A 12751-nucleotide genomic window follows, 5' to 3' on the forward strand; every position below is an offset into this window, starting at 1 on the left:
TTAAAAATAAATAAATAATTTTATGAATAAATAAACGTATTAAAAAATTTATTAATTAAAACAAAATAATTAATAAGTTAAATATAAACAAATTTAATTAAATAATTGTATTAAAAAGAAATGCATTAAAACAAATTAAATATATATATTTTTTAAAATAAAACAATTATTAATTAAAACAACACAATTAATTAGTTAAATATAAACAAAATAAATGTAATTTAATAAAATAATTGTATTAAAAATAAATGCATTAAAACAAATTAAATATTTAAAAATTAAAAAAATTATTAATTAAAACAAAATAATTAATTAGTTAAATATAAACAAAATAAATTACATTAAATAATTGCATTAAAAATAAATGCATTAAAACAAATTAAATATTTAAAAATTAAAAAAATTATTAATTAAAACAAAATAATTAATTAGTTAAATATAAACAAAATAAATTACATTAAATAATTGCATTAAAAATAAATGCATTAAAACAAATTTAATATTAAAAAATTAAAAAAATGCATTAATACATTGTAAAATATAAACAAACATAAACATAAAGAAAAAAATGTAAACATTTATGTAAAAGTACAGTAAGTAAGTAAGTAAATAAATAAAATAAATAAATATATGTGAAAGTAAATGTTAATGTAAATGTTTTGTATAAATAAATATAGCATCTGAATAAATATATCATTCTGAAATGAAAAACAATTACAGTCTGAATAGTCTTAAGTGTACACCTAAAGTAATTAAAGACAAGACTAAATCAGGCGTTTAACAGCAGTGATGGTTGTGCGCAAGAAAGCAAAAGGTGTGAGTTTACCTGTCAAGGCGGAGTCTCGAGTGACGTCCCACACCTGAATGCCTCTGGAAGACGCCACGGCGAGCAGACCTGAGGCCGCGGGGTGAAAGAGGACGACCTCCAGCCGCCCGTCTCCAGGGCTCAGAGTGACCTCAGCATTACTGGGCTGATCCTGAGCCGGGTCACACACACGCCACAGTTTCACCTGAACGAGGAAAGAGAGAAATATTATTTAACACTATAATGTGGTCATTCCTAAATACACACGCTAAATCAAGGACATCTGTATATAGTCTTTTAAAAACTCTTAATGTTCTGATAAAATCATGGTCTAATGGTGTACAATTCATCAGTGTGTACTAATAAACAAAGAAAGACAGAGAAAGACAGACAGATGACAAAGAAAGAAAGACAGGCCAACGACAACGAAAGACAGGCAGACGACAGACAGACAGACAAAGACAGAAAGGCAGACAGAGAAAGACAGACAGACAGACAAAGACAGACAGACAAAGACAGAAAGACAGACAGAGAAAGACAGACAGACGACAGACGGACGGACAGACAAAGACAGAAAGAGAAAGACAGACAGACGACAGACAGACGACAGACAGACGGACAGACAAAGACAGAAAGACAGACAGACACCAGAGAACGACAGACAGACGACAGACAGACGACAGAGAAAAACAGACAGATGACAAATAACGACAGACAGACGACAGAGAACGACAGACAGACAAAGACAGACAGACAACAGAGAATGACAGACAGACAAAGACAGACGACAGACAGACAGACAGACAGACAGACAGACAGACAACAGAGAATATCAAACAGACAGATGACAAAGAAAGAAAGACAGACAGATGACAGAACGACAGACAGAGAAAGACAGACAGACAGACAGACGACAGAGAAAGACAGACAGATGACAAAGAAAGACAGACAGACGACAGAGAACGACAGACAGACAAAGACAGACAGACAACAGAGAATGACAGACAGACAAAGACAGACAGACAGACAGATGACAGAGAACGACAGACAAAGACAGACAGACAGACGACAAAGAAAGACAGACAGATGACAGAGAAAGACAGACAGACGACAGAACAGAGATAGACAGACAGACAGACAAAGATAGACAGACAGACAGACAGACAAAGACAGACAGACGACAGAGAAAGACAGACAGAAGACAAAGAAAGACAGACAGACGATAGAGAAACAGACAGACGACAAAGAAAGACAGACAGACAGACGACAGAAAACGACAGACAGACGACAAATAACGACAGACAGACGACAGAGAACGACAGACAGACAAAGACAGACAGACAACAGAGAATGACAGACAGACAAAGACAGACGACAGACAGACAGACAGACAGACAGACAGACAGACAGACGACAGAGAACGACAGACAAAGACAGACAGACAGATGACAAAGAAAGACAGACAGATGACAGAGAAAGACAGACGACAGAACAGAGATAGTCGGACAGACAGACAAAGATAGACAGACAGACAGACAGACAGACAAAGACAGACAAAGAAAGACAGACAGACGATAGAGAAACAGACAGACGACAAAGAAAGACAGACAGACAGACGACAGAAAACGACAGACAGACGACAAATAACGACAGACAGACGACAGAGAACGACAGACAGACAGACAGACAGACAGATGACAAAGAAAGACAGACAGATGACAGAGAAAGACAGACAGGCGACAGAACAGAGATAGACAGACAGACAGACAGACAAAGATAGACAGACAGACAGAGATAGACAGACAGACAGACAGACAGACAGAGAGACAAAGACAGACAGAGAGACAGAGAATGACAGACAGACAGATATACAGAAAGAGACAGACAGATGACAGAGAACAACAGACAGACAGAAAGAGAAAGACAGAGCAAAAAAGAATGACAGACAGACAGAGAACGACAGACAGTCAGATAGACAGAACGACAGACAGAAGAAAAAAAATGACAGACAGACAAAGAGACAGAAAAAATGAGAAACAGAATGACAGACAGACAGACAGAACAACAGAACAGAGATAGACAGACAGACAGACAAAGATAGACAGACAGACAGAGATAGACAGACAGACAGACAGACAGAGAGACAAAGACAGACAGAGAGACAGAGAATGACAGACAGACAGATATACAGAAAGAGACAGACAGATGACAGAGAACAACAGACAGACAGAAAGAGAAAGACAGAGCAAAAAAGAATGACAGACAGACAGAGAACGACAGACAGTCAGATAGACAGAACGACAGACAGAAGAAAAAAAATGACAGACAGACAAAGAGACAGAAAAAATGAGAAACAGAATGACAGACAGACAGACAGACAGAACAACAGAAAAACAGTACAACAGAAGGAAAGAACAACAGACAGGCAGACAGAACAACAGACAGACAGCATGACAGACGGAAAGAACGACAGACAGACAGACAGACAAACAGTCATCGTGGAATCTTCAAACAGTACGTAAAAGCAATGAGATTTGTTCAGTAAATATAATTTATTTTCTAATATTACTAGTGGCTAAAACCAATTTACAGCAGTTTAACGGGAGCAAAAGTAACCGTGGTATTTTAGCCGAAGCCATGATTACTACGGGGAAACTGAAAGGGTCTCACTCTGGGACTACTAAACACTGAACTCCACTGACTCAGACATGCACTGGAGCAGATGTCAGGTGGAGGCCAGCTGTGCAGAAATATGAAGGCATCAGCAGACAGACTCGCGTGTGTTTGTTTCTTCTTTCTGCTGAGCTTTTAATGAAAGAAAGGAAAACCAGACCCGAGTGACAGTGGCGTCTGCCAACCTCCTCAACATCTGTGTGCCGTTAAAGTTGCTAAAATGCTATTTGTAGAGGGTGATATAACAATACCTCCAGAGTAGCATGATTGTGTGTGTGTTTGCTTTTCTGCTTTTAAGCTGAACAGACAAAACCGCTCAACAGATCAGCAGATGCCATTAATATGAGCATGTTGCTCTCAGCTGATGGCCAATCATGCACATTCTTAAAGACTGAACCAAGAAAATAAACATTTGCATTAAAAAAAAAAAAAATTCCAATTCAAATGAAACCTATTCAACCTGTAAACACATTTATGGTTGAGGGGTTAGTGGGTAAACAAAAAAAATGTCCATTATCCTTCTACAAAAAAATTATAAAAATATTAATTCATGAACAATAATAAAATAAAATAAATAAATAAATAAAAAATGCATTCAACTTAATAAATTAAATAATAAAAAATAAATTAAAAAATAAATAAATACATTTAAATAAATAATTTTTAAAAAACTAAATACATAAATAAATGTTAAAATAAGTAAATTATATTTGAAATTAAAAAAGAAATGTAACAAAATTAAAATAAAATTAATTAAAAAAATTAATACATTTAAAAATAAATGTAATCATGAAGTACACTTAAAAAATTTTTGTAAAATGTAAATAAATTAGTTATTATTAACTACTCAAGTGGACTGAGTAAATACACAAATAGTCTATATTGAAGTTTATTTATCTCAATATACCAGGAAATAATCATGTTAATAAGTTCAGGCTGCTACAATGAGCTTCTGAAGGGGGAAATTATTTGATATTATTGAAAATATTCAGATATTTAAGGTAATGTGCTTACCCGGTGCATGATATTATATTATATGACCTACTATATATTGTGGTTTATCATTTTATTGTGTATTATGCTATCAGATTTCACATTTCTAAACGTGGTTGGTCACTTTACATGTCACTCAGACAGTTTTCATGCTCAGAATAAGCTGCAGTGGACCAGACTAGCCACACAAAAGGATCTCTGCTAAAGCATGACTTACCGTCTCATCAGCCGAGCAGGTTGCCAACAGGTAGTCATCAAACGGAGAGAAGTCCAAGTCGGTCACGAGGTCTGGGACAGAAAGATCGGAAAGAGAATTAGGACAAAGTCATCCAGGTTTATTTTTAGTAAACCATGACACTGGCCTGATTCATCTGACGCGCAGCATCCAAACAGTGCTTTTATTTACTCACAGACAACCATTTTTGCTCCAAAATAAGTTAAATGAGCCAAGGATGTTAGTTGGGCCTATAGTACTGTGTCTTACCAGCATGGCATGAAATCTGGGTCACGGTCCACTTCCCGTCAGATCCGGCATTCACAGAAGACAGGCCGACCATTCCACCTCCTCCAGAGACAGAATAAACAAGGTTATGTCTAAAAACACTGTTTACAAAACTCAAGACTGCTGTTTAATCTGATCTGGCATCAGTTTTTGCATTTGTTTAGTGCAAACGTTATCAGACAGACATGCGGCAGAATCAAGGGTTCGTACCAGCCTGATCCGTGTTGAAGGCCACGAGACTGCAGCTGGATTTGATGTGGTTGCCCTGAGAAAAGAAGGAACCTCCTCGCACGTTTGCAATCCAGCCCTGCACAGAAACACAGGGAAGTTTTTTACATTATAGCTGGCATCTTAAAATGAAGACAAAACTTGCGTTTGGTTCTGCAGGAGCACCAGACGATGATGAGAAATATTCAACATACCTTCATCAAGATGTACAATTAGCTAAACATCTCTCTTAAGACACACCAACACTACTAAACCTAGTAAATTTAAAATGAAAAATAAAAAAGGTAAAATAAAGTGATTTTTTAAATGTAAAAGAATTATGAAAATAACAATTAACTAATTTCTAGTCATTTTTAATTACTTTGTTTACTTTAAGCATTATGTAAAATTTAAATAAGTAACTAATTTTAAAATTAAAACTATAATGTAAAATACATTTACTAAAAATAATGAGAAATAACTACAAATTAAAGCAATGTAAAATTTAAATAAATAATTTTTCATAATACAATCATATGAAATAAGTAATTTTAAAATAAAAAAACTTACTAAATAAATTAAATTAAAATAACAAAAAAAAGTAAAATAACTAAAAAAAGTGCTTAAAATAAGTATTTGTAAAATACATAATACAAAAGTAACACAAAAAATTAAAGTATCGTGAAAATTAATGTATCGAATCATGACATGAGTTTATCATTACACCCCTATATAGTATAAAAAATAATACTAAAATAACACTGGAACACACACCTAAAGCTTTGAGACGTTGACAAAAGACGACACTGATTGAAACTGAATTAAACCAGCTGATGCATCTGACATCATCACAAACAGGAAAGACGAACCGGATAGAAATGCAGTACTTTCTCCAGCCAACAGCACAAACACACACACACACACACACACACAAAGTAGCACTTGAGGAAATGCAGAAGAGCTCCTGCAAAGAGCAGCTGTACGGTTTCAAATCCTTCCAGAATGTCAACAGGACACAACACGCAGAGAGTGAATGTGTTCGAGCGGCATGAACCTGGACCTGAGAGAAGACACTCAGAGGGACAACTGTGAGAAAACCTGAAACATGCATGTGGCCTATTGGACAAACGCATGCTCTTGGGTTGCATCTCCAGGGTCTGTCTGTGGTGTCGTCTGAACAGGATTACAGAGAAACAGACACTCATACACGACAATGAGGTGACAAGCCAGTGCATTACAAGACAAGATGTATGTAAATGAGGTCTTCTACACTCTCAGGAAAAAAGGTACAAAAGCTTTCATTGGGACGGTACCCTTTAAAAAGGTTCTAATGTGTACCGTTGAGGTACTAATATGGAGTCTTTAGGTACAAAGGTGTATCTTTTGAAAGGGTACCGCCCCAAGTGACAGCTTTTGTACCTGTTTTTCTGAGTGTGTAGCTTCTTAAAAAGCACAGAGATTGAATATGCATATGAAACTCTAAACCTGAAATCCAGAACCAAAGCCTCCAGAACTCTCCCTCCAGCACTGACCATATTCACATAGCATCCTGGACGATAAAACTGGTGAAAAACAATCCCACTGACTCAAAGGTTTGGGGTTTTCTTAAGATTTTTTTAATCATCTCTTTTGTTCACCAAGGCTGTGTTCATTTGATCCAAAAATACAATAAAAACAGTAATATTGTGAAATATTATTACAATTTAAAATAACAGTTTTCTGTTTGAATATATTGTAAAATGTAATTTATTCCTGTGATCAAAGCTGTATTTTCAGCATCATTACTCCAGTCTTCAGTGTCACATGATCCTTCAGAAATCACACTAATATGAGGATTTGATGCTCAAGAAACATTTCTGATTATTATCAGTGTTGAAAACAGTTGTGCTGCATCGTATAAGCCATGATGCATTTTAGTCCTTCTGTAACATAAATCTTTTGTAACATTATAAAATGTCTTTAATGGCACGGTTGATCAATTTAATGCAACCTTGCTGAATAGAAGTATTCATTTCTTCTTTTTTTTTTTTAAATCATCCATCCTGTTGTGATCTCATCTTACACTTACAGAGCTTCAGTCAGCGCTTACGCTCAGCTAAACGTCCTCAAAACACAAAGTCGTTTGTCAATCTTTAACAGTGTGACCTCCTGTCATGTGACTTAAGTACTCTTTCAAGACAGAAACAAAAGCCAGAAACCAAGACAGAAACAAGTAAAGGTGATAACGATTAAATAAGATCTGCCATAAACACACGCTGACTCAAACTTTGGGAAAACAAGCTTGCATGCTCAACGCCTCAATGAGGTCAAATCCGCATATGCGACCAAATTTTATGAGAGGAGACCGAAATGTCTTTGATTAGCCAATGGCTAGTAAATTGTATGATTACAGTCGCCTATAATTGGGTTAAAAAATAAGTTTAGCGCAGATATAATTTCATTGCCTGCTGAGCTTTACGCACCGTCGCTTACTCTCGCACATCCGCACTCGCGGGTTTTTTTTATCATTTGCAGGTTTTTTTATAAAGCCTTGCCAATTTAAACACTGCAGCACAAGACAACGCGAAAGATAACTCAAGCGTGCTGTGTGAGAAGTTTTGTGTGCGCAAACTGCACATCCGAAGCACGCGCCCATAAAGCCGCTGACAGCACGTAAATACTGACTTGAGCTCTTTCACATCATCTTGTGCTCAAGCTGTCGTATCCGTCTTTTCACATTTATTGGAATACTGTATGCAACACAAATGCAATAGCATGTCTTTAAAGCAAGATGACAACATAAGTTATAACTAATTAAATTAAATTATACATGTTCTATCTTCATGCAGCAGATATTCTCTGGCTCTGAAGGCATCTTACAACAGTTCCCACACGGGCAATTTATAGATTATCATGACAGAATATGCTAATCAATGACTTGAAGATAGTAACTCCACATCAGCTACCATTTAGAAACGTCCTGTTGGATTATACATGTTGTCACTTCTTCTAGAGTCTCTCCATCAATGTCCGACTCAGGTTAGAACATAAAAGTCTGAACAGTTTCGGACATTTTCATTGCGTGTCTGCATGAGGTAATCGGAGCTGCTAACGCAAGCTCTTGAAGCTCCGCCCTCTTCCTGAAAGGGGGCCGGAGCAGCAGCTCATTTGCATTTAAAGGGACACCAAAAAAAACGGTGCATAAATATGACAATTTTAACATGCTATAAAAAATTATCTGTGGGGTATTTTGAGCTAAAACTTCACATACACACTCTGGAGACATCAGAAATATAATAATAGGACCCCTTGAAAGTAGGCTTGCTGCGATAGTGGGTGTTACCGGTGTTCAGGCATAACACCGGTTACATTACTTTCCTACCGCCCCCACTGTCGTTTAGATTTTTATAGAACAGACACTACAATTAAAAACTGAACGTGTCTGCTCAATACACTATGAGCCGAACGAGAGTCGCAGCACAAACGCAGCAGGAGTCAGATTTCATTCATCACGAGAGTGAGGAGCTGACAGACAAGATGATCGCGGAAGATTTGGTTTCAAAGCGAAATCTAAAGGCACCTATTTAAGTGAGTTGGTCATTGTACCATTTTGTTGTTGTGTTTTTCATTAAGAATAATGAACCCACAATTCAAGCAACCCGCCCTGAATTGGCGTTAATTCTAAACCGAAAGGAAAATGAGCACGGCCACACAGGCATTCATTCATGGCTGTACAGTCATTCACGGTGCGTGTCCAGTCTGGCATGTTTTCAGTTCATGCCTATGGAAGCTTAACTTTCATAAGAATTCATTGAAAACACTCGCGTTGCTCTGCAACGCTCCGTTGTGAATGCCCAAGCGGCCGTGCGCATTTTCCTTTCGGTTTAAAATTAGTGATTTGAAAAGCCCCTGCCGGTGATACCGGTTTTATCTGTGTTGTCACACGACGATTAACCGATTAAAAATAAAAAAGCATGTGTATCAGTATCAGTATATTGATCCATGCATTGTGTCTTAAAATGACAGGAGCCTAATATTCCCTCGTCTGTGTTTTTAATGTTAATCAAACAACAGACTCACTGCAAAAAAACAAAAAAAAAATCACTCAAGGGTGGGACAAAATATCCGTGCGATACAAGAATCAATACGCTGGCACCAAATATCAATATTTAAATGAATAAAATAAGGCGCTCTAAAACGTTTTCCCTGCTCCCAGCATCGCTACTTCATGGCTCCTCGAGGTGGCGCTCAACACATGAATAAAGGAAATGTGAACATAAGTTAACTAGCCTAAGAAAAAGAGGCTTTTAGCGGGATGGCGAACAGCAGTGTGAGTAAAATAATAGATGCCCCACTCCAGCCACGTTTTGGTCTGGAAAACCTGCACTTAACCTTTTTATGGGCATTTTGTTTCATAGTTAGACAGATATCGTGATGTTTCATTATAGGATTGTCTAGCAATATATTGATTATTGCAGAATTTATGTATTGTGATATTACTGGTATCGTGAGTCATGTATCCTGTATCGTATCGTGATTTCCCATCCCTACACTCTCTGCTCTTGACTGAATAACTTTATATAACTTGTAACTTTAATAGGGATTAATCTAAATTGAATTTATACAGTGAAGACTATGCAGTGTTATTTTACATAATCTACCACATCTGTATCCAACTACTGTTAGAGATCTACCTGAAAAACACTGTTTATTTCTGTTCAGACTGTTTACGTGCCTTTAATAGTGTTTGAAATTTATATTTTATATTTATATTTAATATTATATTAATGTCAAACTTGTCATTTGCATTGTTCTGGCATTTCATGTAAAAAGTCTGGCGAGTAAAATAAACATTTACTAGCCAATGATGGCGTCTTGAGCTTCAGTGTGTCCATAGAGGGCTTTGTTTTATAATACAGTAATTTCAATATATTTAAAAGTTTGATCTTAAGGATATTCAATAAATAAACAGTTTAGACACTGAGCGGAGTCGCCAATTGATGTCAAATCTTGGTCTGAAGCAAAACCACATGAAAAATCATAGTGCTATATGACTGATAAGTTAACAAGATGTGATATCACAACAGTGACAAAATGGCACTTGATTAGATATTGTGTTATCTAATGCAATGACATTCACACATTGCATCTACATGTGCCGTACAGTACACATGAACACACAAACACGCGTGTCAGTGATCATATAAAGCTGTGAAGAATTCACACTGAAGGTCTGTAAACCTAAAGCTGTGTAGAATTCACACTGAAGGTCTGTAAACCTATACAACACCACATTTGACAAGAAACAGAAGCTCATATTGGTTGCTGGAAAGATGGTCTAAAATGAAGAAAAATCATTGTACTGCATCACTGCAGAGCACTCAATCTGATTTGCATATGCAAAGTTGTAGTTGTTTTTCAACAAAAAACTTTGCACAGGCAAAATAGTGCCAAGGTAACAAACCATCATACAAAATAACTCAGAATTAAATAATCAAATGAATTATGAATTAAGGGCAGTTTCATTTACACAACGCCGTTTTCAACTACAAACGGAAAGCTTTTTATGCGCTTTGGATGTTCAATTCATGGGCGTCGGAACCATTGTATGTGTGTGGGACAAGACTTTAACTTACTTTAACCGTCTCTACTTCAGCGCATGTCTGTTCACCCACCCCTAACCAATAAACACTTTATTATTAAACACACGTCCACTTTTCGAATGTTTTCTTCATTTTTATTGAAAATAAATGCCTTTCCGATCTGATATGTGACAGGAAAAGGGAGTAGAGCGAGTTCTGCAAAAGGCGGATTCCAACCTCGGGTGTATTTGCGTCCAAATGTTCTGCCTTGTGTCTTACCCCTACACTATTGTCAATGTAAATGATTTGGTGACTTTTGTAATTTAACTGGCCCAACCAGACATTTAGTAAACGATGTGGACTATTTGCACTTAATGTAAATTGCATCTACTCCAGTAAAAATTTCCGGGGGACCCACCCACATTTTTTTTTGCTTCCGACGCCCATGGTTCAGTTACATGACAACTGTGTTTTGGGGGCCTGAAAACAAACTTTTTAAAACGGGTTTCAAAAAGTGTACGTTTTTGAAAACAATAACATGTCTCTGTGTAAACTACAAAAATAGGGCTGCACGATTATGACAAAAATCATAATTGTCGATTTTTCCCTTGAAATTGTAATAGCGATTATTAGTAGCATTAAGCCTCAAAAGTCAAATATACATTGGTTTGGTTTCTTTAAATAAAAAAAGTAAAAATATGCATGGTATTATAATGTTATACTAAAAATAAAAATAAAAACAATGGGGGGAAAAACTTAAGATAGAAAAGAAAGAAAGAAAAAAAACACATATTAAGTGCACAGAATAATATAAGTGGACTTTTGTTTGTAATTGCGATTACATTTTATTGAACGATTACATAATTGTGGCATCCGTAATTGTAATCACGATTACAAATTCGATTAATTGTGCAGCCCTGTCCGTTGTCGTCTGTACGTGAAAAGTGCAAAGAAAAAACTTTTCTGTTTTAAAACAGAAACCTTGCAAACTTACTCTTATTTTTAAACAATAAATAATTCGATAAAACAATAACTGAAATGCACCAATTTTCTTTGTAATATTTCATAAAAAAAAACATTCCATTATTTTAATAAAAAATAACTCTTGGAAATCAAAGTTTGAAGGTTATAATATAATCTGTTCATTGAATGTAATTTGGAAATTAAGTATTTTATTATTAAAATAATAAGTGGAAATATTTAATTTCGCAGTGAAACATTTAATTGTTGTGCTAGGCCATATTTAATCTTTAGCTGGTTGAATTATCTCAAAATTAATCAGAATATTGAACTTTTGTTTAAAGCAATTATCAACTGATTCAATTATTTTATACATGAGGACTTTAGTCTTCACCTTATCACAGTGAATCTGGTCACCAAAAGCTTTTGCATGTACAACTCTTTAACTTTTTGCATGTGTAATTCTCCTCCACATCTATTTTAGGATCATGCGAATTTACTCTAAGCATCTTTGAATGTTTCTCATTTATGGTATTTTGTAACATACGAATAGACTTCCAACAGATCAGAGTTAAACAGTGACAGGTTCAAACAATCTCAACGAACTGTATTCAATGCATCATCATAACATAACAACATATTCAGTGTGAAATGACAGCGTTATCCCTGCCCTGCACACATCCATGTGCATGCAATGCCTTAAGATCATGCATGTTAAAGTACATGAAGCTTCAGTTGAGCACAGAGGAAGTTAAGACACCATCCGTGCATCTGCACCACTCCTTATGCTCGGAGCCCAAATCACAAGACACACAGTGATAACACACGCTTTCCAGATGGGTCTGAAGAGCGCAGAGGCTGTACTCACATCTTTCTTGGGGATTTTGGGAGTGGTGTTCTTATATTTGGACGTCTTAAAGCGATTCATTCTGAGCTGCTGGTCGCGCGTTTGAACCTTCCGGGTGTCTCGGTGTTGTGATCCTGTGCGTTTGAATGAGTGCGTTTGTGTGACGCAGAGCTGACGCGCGCGATGCGCCCAAACGCTGATTT

The 12751-nt window shown here is 36.2% G+C and overlaps 1 protein-coding gene across 1 annotated transcript in view; it reads right to left on the reverse strand.

Annotated features, from left to right (window-relative positions):
* The window catches only part of coro7 (coronin 7), a 222125-nt gene extending 209432 nt beyond the window's left edge, over positions 1-12693 (reverse strand). The window contains exons 1-5 of the mRNA XM_079827381.1: positions 12570-12693; positions 5184-5280; positions 4956-5036; positions 4689-4759; positions 827-1010 (exon numbers count right to left, since the gene is read on the reverse strand). Coding sequence (XP_079683507.1) covers positions 827-1010; positions 4689-4759; positions 4956-5036; positions 5184-5280; positions 12570-12629 — 493 coding nt within the window. The 5' untranslated portion in view covers positions 12630-12693. The remainder of the gene's footprint in view (positions 1-826; positions 1011-4688; positions 4760-4955; positions 5037-5183; positions 5281-12569) is intronic.
* Positions 12694-12751: the final 58 nt, after the last annotated feature.

Source organism: Gobio gobio, assembly GCF_949357685.1.
Source record: "Gobio gobio genome assembly, chromosome: 1".
In the NCBI taxonomy this organism is placed as follows: domain Eukaryota; kingdom Metazoa; phylum Chordata; class Actinopteri; order Cypriniformes; family Gobionidae; genus Gobio; species Gobio gobio.